Genomic DNA, 18124 nt, shown 5'->3' with positions numbered 1-18124 from the left:
CCTTTTTTTTAATTTTTATTTTTAAGGCGAAGTACAAGAAAGGAAGGGGAGAGCTGAATAAGGAGTCTGCTGTGCTTGGAAGACCTGATTTTGAACATGCTAAAGGAGTTTCAAAACTTTTAAGCCAAGTAAGATTCTCCATCATTTTACAATGATTTAATCCAAATATCTCATTCCTAGTAATGCAAAGAAATACTTAGATTTTTAGATGATTATCTCTAATGGCCTTGAAGATTATGTTCTCAAACTTTTCATTTAGCATTGCAATGACTGGTAAATTTTGGATTCTTAGGAAACCAAATGCACATTTTGAAGCCAAAATACGATGAACTTTGACTACAACTTGTCTCTTGTGGAGATGGTGTATGTTTATACAGATTTTCTAGGATTTCTAAAATATTAGCTGTATGCAATTTAGAGGATTTTGCTCCTCATTCAGTTTGAGTGGAACCTTACCCTGTGATTAATCCCGCTGAAGTAACTGAGGTCTTTTGTGTAGCTGCTTGCTAATGTGAGTAATGGGATCTGAATTTGGCCTGACATGTAAACCACCCGCCTTCCTTCCCCCTGAAACTGAACCTTTTATGTACTACTGTTATATATTAACCTCAAAAAAAAAAAAAAGTCCTTACTAAAAAGAAATCTGAAATAGAACTATTCCCTCTTTCTCTTAGTAGTTTTCTACTCTTCTACAGATCATTAGACTCTACTACAGATCATCCTGACATTGTGAGAACAGATTTTTTGCTGCTGATCTGTTTTTTGGCTTTTTTTTTCTCCCCCCCCCCGCCTTTTTTTTTGTCTGAAGTAGTTCTTTAATAGTGCCTTGCATAATCCTTGATAGTAATTCTGTCCAGCTTCCCTTGGAGCTTTTGAAAACCCAGGAACTGCCCTTCTGTAAGAGGAGGATAGTGCCCTTTGATTGAAGAAGGCAGTGTCAGCCTTCCCAGAGCCAAAAAACCTCTCAAGTGTAAATAGTATGTATTCTAGGACAGGCTCAATATCAGTGATAGGTAAAAAATACGTGTGATTTGGCCAGATACTACATGTCTTCACTAGAACTAGCACAAAATGAGAATAATGTGTCATAGAGAACAAGCTGAAAAGCAGTGCAGTGTCTGCAGCAGGTAGAGCTCCTTTTGCTGTTATCCTTAGATACCTGCTGCATGCACACCATTATAAACTTTGAAGCATTACACAAGGAGAAAAAGAAGGAAATAAATATTTTTTATTGTATTGTTGGTGATGTGCCCAGAATCAAAATGAGTTTGTGTTTTTCAAATAGATTTCTGTCTTCTATTTTATAGCAGATCATGTTCTCATTTCTCTGCTGATGGGCACGTCTGCTAAGAGATTGTTTTGTGTTTAGCATTGTGCAGGCTTGAAAGTCAGCCTGTACTTTCTAGCAAGAGCCACTGTGATGCTGCTCAGACCTGAATGTCCCTTACAGGAAATGGGGCTGTCATTTGGCAAACATGTTCAGTGGTTTTTAAAAGGGTCCATATCCAAATTTAGTGTGTAATGTCCTTTATATCTGCTCAATGGCTGCCTACACACTCCCATCCTTGCAGCTCACTTATTTGAGCTTGCAGCTGCCTGTTTTTGCCAATGAGACCAAGCTTGTAACTCTTTCCAACAGCCCTCTCCATCTTCCCAAGCCTGGCACCCATGAGACTGTGGCCAACAATCACAAGTGAAAAATATCAGCTGGATCATGGGGTCCTGCAGGCTGATGAGCCAGCTACGTGGAAGGCTTCATCAATGCACTTTTTATCTTGTTTTTGTTAGATGTGCTTTTGATCTTGGACAATGCAAGCTGCATCTGCAAACGCTTTATAATAGGGCCTCTTCACTGCCAGGAACTGGTGTGGCAGCAGTTCTAGTTGAGATCTTCTGTGGAAGGCAGCATTCACTGTGCAATTTTAACTTCTGTAGAGAGTCCAAATAGTGCAGAAGGTGTGACAGGAAGGGAGAAGCTGACAAAATCTATCTTGTGTTTCGTTTATTTGTAAAGAAGATTCTTACTAAACCTTGGCGGTCTGAACTCTGCCATCACTGGCCCTGGATCCGAGCTTTGGGGTCCTTTCTTGCATTGTCCTCTCCTCAGTCTGAGCTGCAGTGTGTGTGATGGGGACTGTGCTTTCAGAAACGGGGGCAGCGCCCCTGCCCGACCCTCTGCCTGCAGCAGCACGGAGGGCGCAGGGGCTGGGCAGCTCTCAGCTGCAGGGAGGGGCACTCAGCAATTCCCCCATGTCCTCTGAAGGGAAGGCAGTGGCCATGAGTTGTCTAATGTTCTTATATATTATTTGAATCATTATAACACTTAGACACACTAATCATAAATCAAGAGCACAGAAGAATGAAGATGACCCCTGTGTCCAAAGAGCAGGCTGGTGGGGCAGGATGAGGAATGCACCTGTGCTAGAGGAGAGAAAGAGACCTAAATACGGGTCAGTCATTTCAGTCCTCTTCATGCAAGGATCATGAAACAGGCTTGTAGCACGTACAAGATTTTAAAAGAGTAAAGTTAACAATCTCTTTATTGTCTCCAGACTTTCTGGCTTTTAGAGTTTCCATTTGTTTCTCAGAAAATGGGAAGATCATAAACTTTTTGTGTTGAAAGTTGATAATCTCCCTTAATTGCATGAATCTATAAGCTGCGACACGCAGAGAAATATTAGTTATTTGACCCTCATAGTAAATTTGCAAAGTTGACAATTCTGATGGATGTAATGGGAAGAGAAGATGATAACATGTTTTAATGTGGTGCATATGGGTAGGTAATTTAGGGAGTATGGAGAGCAGGAGCAAGAAGAGGTCAGGCAGTGTGGGTGTAACGAAGGGAGAAAGCAATCAAGGCAAGCAGGAAAGCAAACAAAGCGAAGAAAATAGTGTTAATGTTTGACTGGCACTCAAGGCTCTACAGAAATCACTGTTTTCTCTCTCTCTCTTTTCTTTCCTTTTTTATTTTTTATTTAACAAAGCTTTTGACAACAACAGCAGCAAAAATAATAGCTCCCAGAACTAGCATATTTACCCACAGCATGTGGTAAGCCTTTTCTGTTGATTTTAAATGAAATTTAAAACAGAAACTGTGTTAGCCCTTGTGAAAACATGAAGCTTGTCAATTTGCCGAGGGTGCATTGTATAATTTGGGCTATTTTTTTCTATTTTTTTAATTAAAACAAGCTCTTGTTCATGCCCTCTTTGTTTTTAATGCATTTTATTAGCTTTTTCAAAGAGCTGCTGATATGAAGTCTTCCTCTTATGGTGTTCAGTAACTGGTTTTAAGATAAATAATTTTGGATATTCATATTTGTTGCTGAATCTGGTGCTTATTGTTTTAAGGATAAAACTGTTGGAGGTAGAAAGTTTTTCAAAAACTGTTAGAGGTAGAATGTTTTTCAAAATGCACCTTCTCTGAGATTTTCAGTAGCAACCCAAAGAGCGTAGGATTTTCTCAATCTTTCTTTGCATTAAACTCTGTTACTGCTTTTAGCAATGAATGTTTCAGTTTTGCTCATTGTTTATGCTTCGTTTCCTTCAATATATATGTGCTCTGACAGATTTTTTCCTTTTTTAAAGATGTTTTCATATGGTCATGAGGAAATGCTTTAGCTGCAAGTGTCTGCTTCATCATGGGATCCCAGTGGTTGAATGATTCAATTTTTGTAGTTTCTTTGTAAATCTGAACAGTGGGTGATGTCATCCACTTCTGAAACTGAACACTCCCTGTGTGAACAGCTTTGAACTACAGATTTGATTTAGGAATGTTGCTGCTAAGCTTCAAAAGACACAGCTCTGTCCAGCTGCAATTCTGACTTTTATAGGTTTTGTGCAAGGCCGATGCGAAGTTTGTTTATCCAGGCCTTATTTAATTCCAGTTTGGTTTTTCAGGGATGTTGTTGTGTTTAAAGCCTGCAGAGTCTGCTCTTTCTTAAGCAGTCTTTAGAGAGCAACCTCCACGCATTTCTTTTAAATTAACCCCCACCATATAATCTGTAAAAAAATAAACAAACTTAAGACTTTAATGAAGATGGTAAACAAGTAACTGTCCTTTTAAGCCCTCATTAAAGCAAAGCTCTTGGTTAATGATGAAATTCGTAGATAAGTGTCCACTAACAACTGTCAGTTCTACTCCCACTTGTTTGCTCTTCAACCATATTATAGCCTTGGTAAGACCTCCCCCCTTCAGATGGTTTAGAAATCATATGAGGTATCGTTCTCCCTTGTTTTTATTCAGAACTCTTTCTCTCAGGCATGTTTCCTCTCTCCAGACTGCATTCACCCTGTTCAAAAGGATGATGAATACTGCATGCTTTCCTTCACCATGACTCATCCATGGGCTTGCTCTTCTTTCTTCACTCTCTCCCACCCCACGCTTCCTTTCAAAAGAGAGAAAGAACCAGAAAAATGTTGATAAAAGAAAAAGTGTACATCTACATAGCTGTCAATGCAACAAATCCCCCATGGCAGGTCAGTTAAATGGCTGCTGGAAGTGCTCTGGAGACACTGCCAGGGTTGTCTGATATTATTGGCTGTGCTCTGCTTTGCCCAGAGCGACCTGTGTGATGGGGAGGGGAGCAAAGGCAATGAGCCGAGCAGCCAGGGCAGGCAGCAGGGCCTGGGGCTGTGAGACAGCCCTGCTGTGACCAGAACACTTACACTCTCCTTGGTTGGGGGTTCCTTTAATTTTGAAACCCTCCTGCTCATCAGGACACAGGGCCCTGTGAAAACTGGGTTCACTGGTCCCACCTCTGTCCTTCAGTGGCAGCAACGTGACCTGAAGTGACTCTAAAGAGGGTTGGTTACTGGAACCTCTGGATTGAAATGTACTGCTAAAAATTTTTCAATGATGGCATGAAATGACTGCAGCTGGAAGATGGCAAGCCAGTTGTGAGGAGAGGTCCCTTTGACACCAAAGCTTTCCCACTTAACAAGAATTTCAATTCCATGTTGTGCATTTGGTCTGTGTGCACTGTTTGTGGTAGTTATTTGCCAGGAGAAGGCAGCCTGCAGTAGTTGGATGTTTAAAGTCTTATGCTTGGTGTTGTTGTGATGTGGGTAAAGGAGTCAAAGACAGTTTTGCTCACCCAGCTGTCTTGATCTCTGGCTTTTTGAATTGCTTATTACAGCACTGCCTGATTTTCATTAGAAGGCAAATTTTGGATGCACCTTTTAAGAGAGAAAAGCACTCTGATTTATTCCTTCACTGCTCATACAGAGCATGGATTTGCCTTTGTATTCAGATATATGCTTTTGCACTTGATCCAATGCCAAGGCAAATATCAAACAATATAAACCAGATGAATATACCAGAAGGCAATAGATACTCTCTTCTGCTGTTAGTGTGAAAGATTATGAAGTTCATCATGTGTTCAGATAAGGTTTCTCTTTAAAAGTAACAATGTTTTAGAATTTCCTTATTTAGAAAAATTAACCAAAGTGCTGGAATAATAATGTAGAGCTTGAACATGTATGGCTGGTTCCTGTTTGTGTGGCTTAGTTTTGGTTTCTTATCCTGATTAATGAAATAGTGGGTATTGTGGCTGAAGATAATGAGGTTGCATAAGCTGAATCATGTTGAGGGTCTTTTGAGGCAGGGAAGAACTGAAAAGGAAAAAAAAACCTCTTCCCACAACTAAGGCTGAGAAAAAAAATTGAAGATTGTTTGAGGTGGCTTAACCACTTTATCAGACATTCATGTGGGAATAGAGAAAAAAGGAGTAGGGAAGAATCCATGTATTTATTTAGTGCAGAGCGTGGTAAATTATAATGGATGTTGCATAGGCTCAGATATCAGGTGTCTGCCTAAAATTCATGAAAGCAGCATAATTCAGACTGAACTTTATTCTCTTCCATTATGCCCAGCTGTTGGAAAGAAGCAGACATGTGTGCAGAGTCTCCAGATGTTTGATGATCACTCACAAAGGGAGCAAAGTAGGGAGATAGACTATTTGTTCAATTTCATATTTTCAGATTCTGAATTCAGTATTTCAGCATGTTTTATGGAATTTTTGTGACTTATTTACTTTTAGTGCCATCGTCTCCATATTTTTGAATTGCTTATTTCTTCTTTCAAGTATTGTCATTCCCCCTTTTCCTTTTGAATGAGAAGAAAAAGATGGTGAAGGTGATGGCAGGCAGTCATTTAATTAAGCTTTCCAGCACTGTAATGAGGTGGGCATTATCCCCAAGAAAGGACTGTACTACAGAGGGATTCCTCTGTGTCCTCTGGGAAATTTCTGGCAGAATTAAAAATAGATTGGCAGTACTGGTGGCAGTCTAGCATAGTGGGAGTGACATGTGGGCCTGGTGCTGGGAAGTTTGATTCTGACATCCCACTTTCAAGTGGTTGAAAAATGTACAAGTGATTTGTTTTACAAATGTGACAATTTATTCACCTTAGATTTTTTTTGTTGTTAAAACCGCAATTTTGATGTTAATTATGAATCAAAATAATCTTAGTGGATAATTATTATTGCTGGTTAGAGAGTTCTGTTTTATTTGATTACTCATGTGAGTCATATGGTCTTGTTTCTGTTATCTTTTTATAAGTCCTTCAGCATCAGTAATCACATATGACAATCTTAAAATTTTAGTAAAAATCAGATACAATAAAACTTAATTTGAAACCAACACAAGACTGTCACAGGTGGGGGTAAACTGAGTTTCTTTAAAGTTTGTTTAAAGATTTATGAATAAAGTAATTGCATTTAATAAGCTTCTTTGTAGTCTGAATCTTCTGCCTGTTTTAAGTGCTACATGTTAATATTAGAAGTGTTTGTTCTGGTGAAAGGTAAAATACAAAGAGAAGTTCAGTAAGGAGATGAAGAGTCACCAGTACAATCCTCTTGACAGCGCTTCCTTCAAGCAAGCACAGATTGCATCCTCCTTGGCAAGTGATGTAAGTTAATTGGCTTTGTATTTTGCGTGCATTTACATCCTGAATAGCCTAACATTTATTGACAAGTAGATTTCTTTTTTTCATCTTATTAATTCCTCTGAGCTACAGTCTCTGCAATACAGGGTGTAGCAGGTACAGCATGTTACCAGTTTCTTCCTCTGCGTCTGACAGAGGGCCTGAAGAGTTTCTCATAACCATTTTAGATGAGATTTGTCTCAATTTTGTGTGTCAAAAGGTGTGACCTCTTACTCTGAGCTAATTGCCTTGTACTTGGTCCCTTTTTATTCAGGAAAGAAATAAACATGTCTAGAGGTCAATTCTTCTCACCTGTTAGAGGTGCCTGTCTTTGGAGGAGCAAAGTACTGTCATCTCTCCAATAGTTGTAGAAGGAGGCAACATGAGCAGTTCAGATTTGAGTCTGTCTTTGAGACTTCATTCTTCTGGTTACCTTCTCAATGGTATCACAAAATACAGCAGTCACTAGGTTCAGCCGTGGCTGGCTGCTGCTGGAGGCAGACTGGAGAAAACATCTGTATTGAGGCATAATGCTCTTGGGATTTAAAAGTGTGTTTAATGCTAAAAATGCGATCCTCTCTTTGAGGCTGTGATCCCAGATAGCCAAAAGACAAGCCTTCATTCTGTAGTCCAGCATTTCTGAAGTGTGAGGTACCATGCAATGGGAACAGGAAAGACTGGCTCTGAGAAGCATACAGAAGATTATGTAATTATTTCCAAAATCTAAATGTGTAGTAAAAAATAAGTTGAAGCAGTTATTATTATAAGAAATGGGCAAATTGAAGTGAGGAACATGATGCATGTGTGGCAATGACTAAAGGTACTAGTTGAAAAGACTTCTCATCCAAAATAGGTAAGGTAGCTAGTTTTCTTCCTGTAAAGTTGGGCATACAGGTCTCAGAAGAATGGAAAATCTTACTGTAGGCTGATGGGAGTTACTTTCTGCTGCTTCATTAAGTGATTCTCTTTTGCCTTAGGTCACCATATTGCTTATATTTGCTGCAAGCAATCTATATTGGATAAAATATCCAGGAGCACTTCCCTTTAACTACTATATATCAAACTTCTAAATTGGATGGTGTGATTCCCGATGCTAGGGAAAAAGAATCAGAATTAAAGGTGTTTAAAATGAATAGACCCCAAGTATTGAGGAAGATACTCTTGATTTAAGTAGGAGGTGGGAAGGGAGGGAAGAGGAAAAAAAGCAGAAAATTTATTCTAGCCTGAAAAGTGATACAAAGTGTGATTTTGTTGTAAGTGTCCTTGTTTGGAGGGAAAGTTTGAGTAGTTCCCAAGTACTTACTCAGCAGAACGAGTGCTGTATTGGTCTTTCCTTTTCTTTGAAATAATAGTAGATGACCACCATCTAGTGGCTGGGAAAGGTTGTTCAGGCAAGCACTAAATGTTTTCTCTTTCTGAATGGTCACACTGTAATACAGAGCTGTGAATTATTTTATTAATCTTTAGTTTGCATAACCTGAATTTTCTTTCCAGGTGAACTACAAGAAAGATTTGGAAAGTCTACATGATCCAGCATCTGATCTACCAAATCTGCTGCATTTAAACCATGCTTTAAATATCAGCAAAACACAGAGTGATGTAAGTTGCCTTCCTAAGAATGACCTGAAAAATAAATCTAGTAAGGAATGTGCTATGTATAGTCATGGTAGGAAACACATTTTTGCTCTCAAATGTAATGGGAAATAGTGTTGTAACTGTAGTAGATGAGGGGTGTAGTGAAGAAAAACAGGTTTTTATGAAGACATATTTCAGTTATTAGAACAGAAAATATATATTGTGGAAGAATCACACAGGCTTCTGATGTTGAGTGTTTCTTTTCATACATCTGAAACATTGACTGTTTTTTCTCTTTGTTCTGTGACCTAAAATACTTCTTTCCTTGCAAATCTAAGATCTTGCTTTTGTCTGCAAGTCTGTACAGAAGTGATCATTGTGCTAGTTTCATATTTGGAGTTTTCTCATGAATGGCCTCTGGAGTGTTAGCTTACTTTTGGGCTTCTCTGGCTAAGCTTTTTTCTCCTCCTAGCTGTCTGACTCTTCCTACACTTGGTCAGATAATGGGCACATGCTCCATTCTGCCACGTAGCAAGACATGGCCCTTGCTGGGGCTGGTGGTCTGCTGTGTGATCGTGGTGGGGGTTGGAGTAGGAAGGCAGAGCTAGGAAACCCTTGGCTCCTGTGCCATGATGCAGGTTCTTTCCCGCTCCAAGAGCACCTGTGCTGCATGTTTGTAAGCTGGGTAGCTGCATTTGTCATCTTGACTCAAGAAACCACAGCAGGCCTGCAGAACTGCTGTGGAGAGGCATGAGTGGGTGGTGTTGGGAAGGAAGGTTGCTCTGTGGTTGGCAGGAGTTGAGCGTTTCATAGACAATTAACTCTCATGAGTAGGAGCACACTAGGTCATCTTTTGAGTCAGTGCTTGCTTATGTCTAAAATAATCAAAACAATCCATCTATATTTGATTTTTGTGTTGTTTTTTTTTTGTTTTTTGTTTTTGTTTTTTGTTTTTTTTTGTTTTTTTTTGAGAATTGAAGCTTTTTTTTTGTCTGTCTCACTCTCTCTGTGAAGGTAAAACTGACTATCCCCTTTTGTATGAGTAATGAATGAATTGGAGTATTTTTTTGTCCTGCATTCTTCATGCACTTTTTGGCCCAAATCTAGTTTCCTTCTAGTGGATGGTAAGATTGGCAGTCTTTTTTATTGATTAAATGAGTCCATCTTAGTCCATCCCTAAGAATGGACTTCATCAGTTTATCATCTTAGCTCTAAGAATTTAGAAGCCTGGACTTTCCCTTAAGACAGATCATGTGTTGCAAAATGTATTTCTTCCTTTTGTACTAGAGGGGTTGATTCATAATGTCCATGTGCTTGTCTGAGGACTCTGTAAATACTAAACCTATGATTTTTGCATTGTCCAGATCCTGGTGGGTGTTTTTATTTGGTACAAGAAGAGAAATGCTTTGCCAATCCCAAAGCTCTCCTCTAAATAGTTGTCTTTTAAAGAAATACCATTTTCACAGTCCTTCAGAGGTTTGACCTCCCCATGTCATCACTTCAATTTAAACATGCTTTACTCTTCTGCCATTCCCCCTCCTTTTCCAGTACATTCCTTGTGTTCTCCTTGGCTCTCCACAGTTCATACCAAATCTGTTTTGTAATCTGCCACCATTGTAAAAAACAGTCTTCCTGACTTCCCTGTGTTAACTGGTTTCTGAAGACTGGTCTTATGGTCTGCTGGGTTTTTTTGGTGCTTTTTGTTTTGTTTTTACTTTTGTTTTCTTTTCTTCATAAACACAGAGCTGGTTGCTAATTGCCTGATTTTGCTGTTTCCCTGCAGTATACCTTTCTTCATTGAACATTTTGCTTCTCATTATCTTCTGCATACCATAGCTACACCTGCACCAGTGTGACAGATTGAAACTTTTATGGTTAATTAAACTCATAAACTAATATTGTTGATTGAATGAATGGTTTTGCTTATTGACCTACATGTAGAAGTGTGTGCAACTTTATGAAGCACTTATACTGTAATTTCAATGCAAGGATGTTGCACAAATCAACTTCCATGGGAATCAATTCCAACAGTTAAGACGAAAGCTTGATGGGCATCTTTGGACATAAATAAACTGATTTGAACAGGTCAAACTCATCCTGGTTTGATTATTGTGATGAGGAAGAAAATTACAAGGTAGAATTCTCCCTTCACACAGTATCTCCTGCTTTCACTTGGGGTGGAGGTAATTTTCTTCCTAGTAGCTGGTGCTGTGCTGTGTTTTGGATTTAGGATGGAAACAGTGTTGATAACACCCTGGTGGTTCACTTGTTGCTGAGCAGTGCTTGCACTAAGTCAAGAACTTTTCAGCTGCTTATGCAGCCCTGCCCTTGAGGTGGCTGGTGGAGCATGAGAAGCTGGGAGAGGACACAGCCAGGAGAGCTGACCTGAACTGGCCAAAGGGATATTCCACACTCTATAGTGTCGTTCTCAGTATATAAACTAGGGGAAAGTTGGCTCCAGGGGTTCCTTCTCAGGGACAGGCTGAGCACTGATAGGTTGGTGGTGACTTTTTTTCATTTTCATATTTTGGTTTTTCTTTTCCTTGAGCTTTATTTCTCCCTCTTTTTTATTATTTTCCTTTTATTACAGTTCATTATTATTATTATTATAGCTTACTTTATTTAACTTATTTAACTCTTCTTATCTCAAATCACAAATTTTCTCACTTTTACCCTTCTGATTCTCTACCCGTCCCACTGGGGTAAAGTCTGCGAGCAGTTGCGTGTCTGGCTGTGGTTAAACCATAACAGATATATATGTAATTCTGGCATGAACTGTGGAGACACAAAATTTGACACTTTGATATATGTAGAACAGCTAGTTTAATGTTTTTTCAGGTTTTAAATCTGTTCCTTTCGTGGAGACTTTGAGATACTAATGAAATACAGGCTAAAAAAGGGGGCACTTAGATGTATTTCATTTTAATGAACAGGGTGAATAAATAGAATTTCAGAGACTGAATCTGTTGCTTGTAGTTTAGCTTAATGTAGCAAAAAGTTACGAGCTTAACTAAGTTAATTTTATAGAATTTCTTTTTAAATTTTCTTCTATTAGCTGAGGAATGGAGTAAAAGTATGAGATCATTGTCTATAGATGGAGGTAATTTTAATTTGTTTCCACTACTAAAGTGATTTTGTTGTGTGACATTTATAGTTCTTTCCACTAGGAGGCAAACTCAGACCATCATATATGTTCCTTTGCACTTCAAGTGTAAATAACAATGTTTATTTTCTATGGAACATAAAACCATCTGACTTTTAGATTAGCAGGAAAAATATTTTCTCTAGGAATGTACAAAAGCTATTTTTTATCATATCCTTTTTTTTAAATTTCATCACAACGTTTTAATTTGCATTTGATAGAACTCCCTAGTTTGTAGGACTAAAATATAGTTTCTTCTATGTTTTTTCTTTCACAGTTATTTTAAATATTTAAATTAAGTATTTAAATTGCAAAAACTTCTGGATTCTGCCTATAAAAATATTTTTGGAATTTTTTTGTTTCAGTATGAATAGAAGAAATCATATAAGCAAAGCAATTGTTTCTATGGTTTCAGCCCAGACACTGCAGAACAAATCCATTTCAAAGAAAATGCAGTGCCTCAAAGTCAGGTGTACACAACCATGAATGAACACATCTTGCAAAGACAGAAATGCAGTGTTTTAACAGTGATTAAATCATGCACAAAGGCACATAATAGATTTCAGTGATGTACAGTGCATATTCAATCAGAAGCACCCCATGAGTAGAGAGGAGAGTGATTTTGCAGGACCCAAGCCTAGTGCAGAAGCCTGACAGGGAAAGAGAAAATCAGACATTGCTATTTTGGAAGAGACATAGAAATTAAAATTGCATTACTCACTATAAATGTAATATTTTGATTTGTAGCTGGTTGCTTTCCTTTAGGGCTTGTGTAGACTGTTCCATCATGCCCCACACTGACTGATGGAGATAAGTAATGTGTTTGCCAGTCTTAATCAAAAGAGTGTGAATGAATGAGTTCAGAAGGCTTCTCCAGGTTTCCAAACAAAGTGATTTCCTTTGTGAGTTAGCATAAAGGAGTAAGTTGATGTCTTAACCCTGTGTCCTTCACTGTGATTTTGCTGCCAGCTCTAAGGTCATGGTCCCTGCTAGATGTGAGGGGGAGTGTTGGTGCAGGACAGGGCCCTTCCAAAGCAGTAGTTTTCCTTCCCTTCTCCTTCCCACAGGTACAAACAAAAGTGCTCTTGAGAGTGGTGCTTCTGAGCCTGGAACTAAGACCTGTGGGGCCTGGCTGTGAAACAGATTTTTTTTGTTGTTACAGTAAATGTGTTATTTTATGGAAACAGCAGGGGATCCCATTAAAAAGCTGCCAAGTGTTCAGACATAGGTCATTTGGCCAAACCCATGCAATCAGTTTAGGGATTGTACTTGATGCTCCTTATTTCTTGTCTTCAAAGTTCACAATTTCTAGGTCTGAATTGTGTAGAAAAGGAATAAATGACTCCAAAACATATTACCTTATCTAACTGCCCAACAGGTTAAGTTTGGGACAAGTCTTCCAAATCAACACATCTAAGGAGTATGGCTAAGACAGGATTTGTTTCCTGCCAAGGCAAGCAATCAGATCTCATATTCTCTCAGCTGTTAACAGAATTTATTTTAATTTTACTAGGTCAAGTACAAAGAAAAATATGAAAAATCTAAGGGCAGATCAATGCTGGAGTTTGTGGATACACCAATGTATCAAGTTTCAAAGGAGGCTCAAAAGATGCAAAGTGAGGTAAGTAAAAATGTTCGTTTTGAACAAGTAAAATTTAGAACAACAGAGAGGTTAACAGACATCTTGTACTCAGGTTAAGAAAACGTACGAAGCAGAGAGTAAATTGTGGATATGGTAGAGTTATACTGAGTAGTTATCTCTGCTGTTCTGTAGTTCAGTTCTTGTGAATTTGCTTTTTTTTCTCAAAAGGCCATTGGTACTAACAGTACACACACATAATTTAATTGAGAAGAAGCTCAATAGGTCGTGTAGACCAGAGATTAATAACTTTTAAAATTTTCACTTGAATTCCATCTTTAGGGAGGGATGGTTCTCATGTGGGAGCAAGTGAAGCCACGAAATCCAGTCCAACCCCATGATTTAGCTGAAACATCCTCCTACCTTTCCAGCCTGGGAAACTCATCAAGGAGGAGGAACTCTTCCCAGGCTCCAGAACAGCACTGGCTGTCTTACATCAGGCCATGCTTTTCTAACTTTAAAAAAAAAATTTCAAATGATGGAGATTTTGTGACTTCCCAGACAATCTAGTCCAGTGCATTACCATCCATCCTGAGTGAGATGGATGCACCTGTGTCCCCATGCTGCAGTTTGATTCCATTAGTTTTGCTGTGTCATGGAAAACAGATGATCTCAGCCTCTTGGTAGAAACTTTAATGAGTTTTAAACCATTACCTTGTGTGCCATTTGTCTTCTCTTTTCCCTACCAAGAAAATGGTTTCTTTCAGGTTTGACATTTTCTTTGGACATACTGTACACATATTTTTGTCTAGATTGTATCTGTTTGTATATATAAACTAGATAATGAAATGCATAATGAGTTGCATATTAGTGTGAAATATAATTTATGGAAGGGCTCATTTCTGGGTCTGTTTAGAATATCTCTCCTGAAATGTGCTTGGAATTGCATATGTATGTACCACTAATCGTTGGTTTTGCTACAATAGAAAACGTATCGCAGAGATTTTGAAGAAGGGATCAAGGGAAGACCTTCACTCGATTTAGACAAGACCCCAGAGTTCCTGCATATAAAACAAGTCACTAATCTTTTGAAAGAGGTAAAGGATTTTTTTTTTGAGTTGTTAAGTTGTAAATGAGCAATAAGAAGCATCAATACAAGCTGCTGAGTGCTGAATAACTTAAAATTTTCTTGGCAGCTTCATACGAGTCACTTCGCAAGTAAAAATTCCTTCACATCATTCTGTGTTCTGAATAGTCCTGTAGTAAGGAAATTATAAAGCTCAGCACACCTGAAACAAGCTATCACTTTTCTTTTCTGATAGATAAAGGAGTAGAAGGAAGGATTTCCATTGGTGTCCAGAAGACAGTTTTTCCCTTTGAGTTATTATTTCACATTTATGGTATACTGTTGTGGTTATACAGATGCCTTGAACTGCATAGAGTCAATTATGACTAACTTTATTAAAATAATTGTCTATCATACATGTTATGGATGATAGACAATTCTCTCATCCATAGACCAAAATTCCATAATAGAGCTGTGACATTACATAACTGCTTTAGTCCATTTTGTTAGGTGCAGGTTTTCTGTATGCCTGCTGTTTCCTTCAGATTTGTGAAATGTTCTTCAGTTGTATGTGTCACTAAAAATGAAATTTTTTTTTCCATGACTGAGAATCCTTCTACCTTTAGTATTTTTATATTATTATGTAAAATTGATTTCATGTTAGGTTTTGAGTATTGTTTGACCAAATTTAGAAGAGCTAGAAATGCTAGAAGAGAAGAGCAGTGCTACTAGATATTCTGCCTTTGAATCTGGAAGCCAACAATGCTTTGTATTTATGGTATTAAGAATAGATTTTTTTTTTGCCAAAACAAATAAAGCATATTAGAATTAAAAATCCTTGAACTTTGTTCCTTTCCTTTTTCTTTATAAAACTTATTCCAGTCCATGCTAGATTTCATATGGTTAAAGAAAAAAAATTCTTTTAAGATATTCCTTTATAATTCATCCTCTAATAAATAATTAATTCTGATAAGTCTGACTGTCAGGTAGGCAAGTTTCAAGTTAGGTCTGTTTAGTGTAGTGGCATTCTGTGGTACATCTCATATATGCCTTCTCACTAGGGAAAAATAACAAATCATGCTGGCATCTCAGTCAGTTCACCTTGCTGCTCACCAAATGCCCAAAGAAGTGGGTCCTGTACACACAGTTATGTCTTTTGCTCTACATGTTCATCTCTGAAATCTTGATGTAGCTCCCCTCCTTAGTGCTATATGCATTAAGAGGTTCTCTAATTGTGGCCTCATCAAGTTTTATGCGTTCTTATTCAGGGAGTAAACCATGCCTGTAAGTCAGAGGGGAAGGAAATGAGAAAATGAAAATGGTATTTTCATTAATGCATAACTGCATGAATTTCTGATGATTTTATATCCATGTTCAAGGAACATGTTCCAAACCCAGAGATTACCTAGGTAAAATTAAATATTATCTTTCATGATTCAGAAAAATTATGTATTTCTTCATAGTCAAGGATGTAGTGTTTTTCCATAAAGGTTCATAATCAACTTTGAATAGATACTGCATGAAACAAGAAAAACCTGGAGTTAAAAGTGAATAAATTGTTCAATCACTTTTTTTTTTTCCAAATGTCAGCTGTGTTCCAGCTTATTCTGTTGACTTCCCACTGTAGAGAATTCTGGAAATATTTCATATTTTATGACAATACAAACTGTCTTCTCTGAGACCACATTAACAACTCCTTCAGAATAGATAGCTGAATTAAATAGTTCAGAGTTAAATAGCTCTAAATTAGAAGAAATTTTTTCCTGCTTGTTGTGGGACATGGTTCTGATGATCAAGAGAAGCATCTTTAAAAATATCTGGTTTCCTTTTATTTAAATAAAGAGCTTATAGGGAGATCAAGGTGCTCACTGCTGCTTAGGAAATTAAATATGTAATTAGGAGTATTAATTCATGTCTATGTAAATTATTCTGATAAATATTTTGTGCAATGTTCTTCTAATTTCTTTGCCCAAAAAAGCCTAACCCTTATCTGGAGATGGGAAGAGTAATTAAAAATCCTTACAAAACATGAAGATCTTGAACTTCTCTAGGAGCTGGGAAGAGCAAAGAAGAACCAAATGTCTGTGGGCAGGTTCTAGTGTGCTTTGAATTTCATACTGAATATTTGAGTACTCTGGAGGCTGCAGTTGCTGAATGTTGATAGGTCATAGCAGTGCAGGGTCTAGGAGGCACAGGAGTGGTATGGTAGGAATATTGCTACTACATTTTAATTTATCAAGAGGTTGTTTTAACAGATCCTGGTATGGTGTTTAGGGAGTCCATCCTGATTGGGATGCCATTAATGGAACCGAGGTAAAAACCGCAGCACTGCTGGTCTGCAGAAGGAAAATGCTACTGCAGTGAAAATATCTGTCCAGAGACAAACAAGGCCCCTAAGCAGTGTGCTAGTGCTGTACAGGACACAGCTGGTTTTCAAGAGCCCAAAAAAATAGATGATGACATTGAAATCTTTTTACTTTTTTAACATTGTTCCTTTTCATTTCACAATTTCCAATTCTATTTTAAGTCTGAAATCTTTACTTCAGCTAATTCATATTTCATAGAAATTTCAAAGAGACTCTTCAGATGTTTAATAAGTGGCATTTCTTTTCAAGATCTCACAAAAAATAAGAAGTGGTGAAATCTCTCTCTCTCTCTTTTTTTAATCCTTAGAAAGAGTATCGAAAAGATTTGGAAGAAGGGATGAAAGGGAAAGGAATGACAGTATTTGAAGATACACCAGATTTGATTAGAGTGAAAAATGCAGCTCAGATACTAAATGAGGTATGTTATCCTAGTCAAGGTTATTAATATCACAGAAGGTTCACTTTGTGTTAAACTCAAAAGATTCCTTTTTTTTTTTTTTTTACATAATCTACAATGAAATATGTAAGTATTGAAACTAAGGCTATTTCTGTTTTACTTGAAGAATATTATTCTTGCACACACAGAGAAGAATTTTTTTTATATATATATATATACATATATATATACACACGTGCACACACACACATATCCATAAAACCAGAGGGAATGCCATGGATAGGGCCAATTTGACCACCGTCAAGAAGTGCAGGAACATATAGCTGTAACTCCTGGGATTATCTTTTCCTTGGTGTTTCATGCAATATGAAGCTTAGAGGAAACATCTGCCCTCCCACCTTTAGCAGAGAGGAATTGAGGGATGATGTATTCTTACAGGTTAATTTACAATTCTTGCAAAAAAAACGTGGTTTGTGAAGTAGAAGGCTGTTTTATCACATGTATTTTCATACCAGTGGGACAGAGGTGGAAGACTGAAAATCTTTTTGCTCATGTTCTTGTTAGTGATCAAACCATTGTATTGAGTACAAACACATATTCATTTTTTCCTAACTAATGTACAAGCTGAAAGTAATTAACAGAAAAGCAGAAAAGAGGCATTTAAAAATTATATGTATTGTATGCATTTACTTTGAAAAAGAAGGGTTTTCCACAGGCAAAGATGACCTAGAATAGAAAAAAGAATGATTATTACTATAGCACTCAAAGTAGAAACAGCACTGGCTGAGAATATTTTTTTAGAAAAAAAATCTACAACTATTGTATACAATATTTCCATATTACTTCTTGGTATAATTTGCTGATGAACCAGGAGCATATCCTTGCTTGGAGAAGCTGAAGATGAAATATTAATTTTGTTTTTAGGTTATTGGTTATTTATAATTTATGTTGTGAGGAAAAAGCAGCAATCACAGATGGGGACTGCCACTTGCCTAATGGCTATGGTTCAGGAAGGACCTATTAAATGGATAAATTACAACTTCCTGATCTGGAAGTTCATTGGAAGCAGTTCTGTAT

General features: G+C 37.6%; 1 protein-coding gene across 4 annotated transcripts in view; it reads left to right on the top strand.

Moving 5' to 3' along the window:
- The window catches only part of NEBL (nebulette), a 246861-nt gene that overhangs the window by 181998 nt on the left and 46739 nt on the right, over positions 1-18124 (top strand). For 2 of the 4 annotated variants that reach the window (XM_084218087.1, XM_084218086.1), the window contains exons 7-12: positions 27-128; positions 6800-6907; positions 8417-8521; positions 13153-13260; positions 14205-14315; positions 16958-17068. The exons of the other annotated variants lie outside the window; for them this stretch is intronic. In XM_084218087.1, coding sequence (XP_084074213.1) covers positions 27-128; positions 6800-6907; positions 8417-8521; positions 13153-13260; positions 14205-14315; positions 16958-17068 — 645 coding nt within the window. The remainder of the gene's footprint in view (positions 1-26; positions 129-6799; positions 6908-8416; positions 8522-13152; positions 13261-14204; positions 14316-16957; positions 17069-18124) is intronic. 4 annotated transcript variants of the gene reach the window in all.

The sequence above is a fragment of the Fringilla coelebs genome (genome assembly GCF_963513975.1).
Source record: "Fringilla coelebs genome assembly, chromosome: 1".
Lineage (NCBI taxonomy): Eukaryota > Metazoa > Chordata > Aves > Passeriformes > Fringillidae > Fringilla > Fringilla coelebs.
Note: the sequence above shows the minus strand (reverse complement) of the source record. Positions and strands in the feature narration are given on the sequence as shown.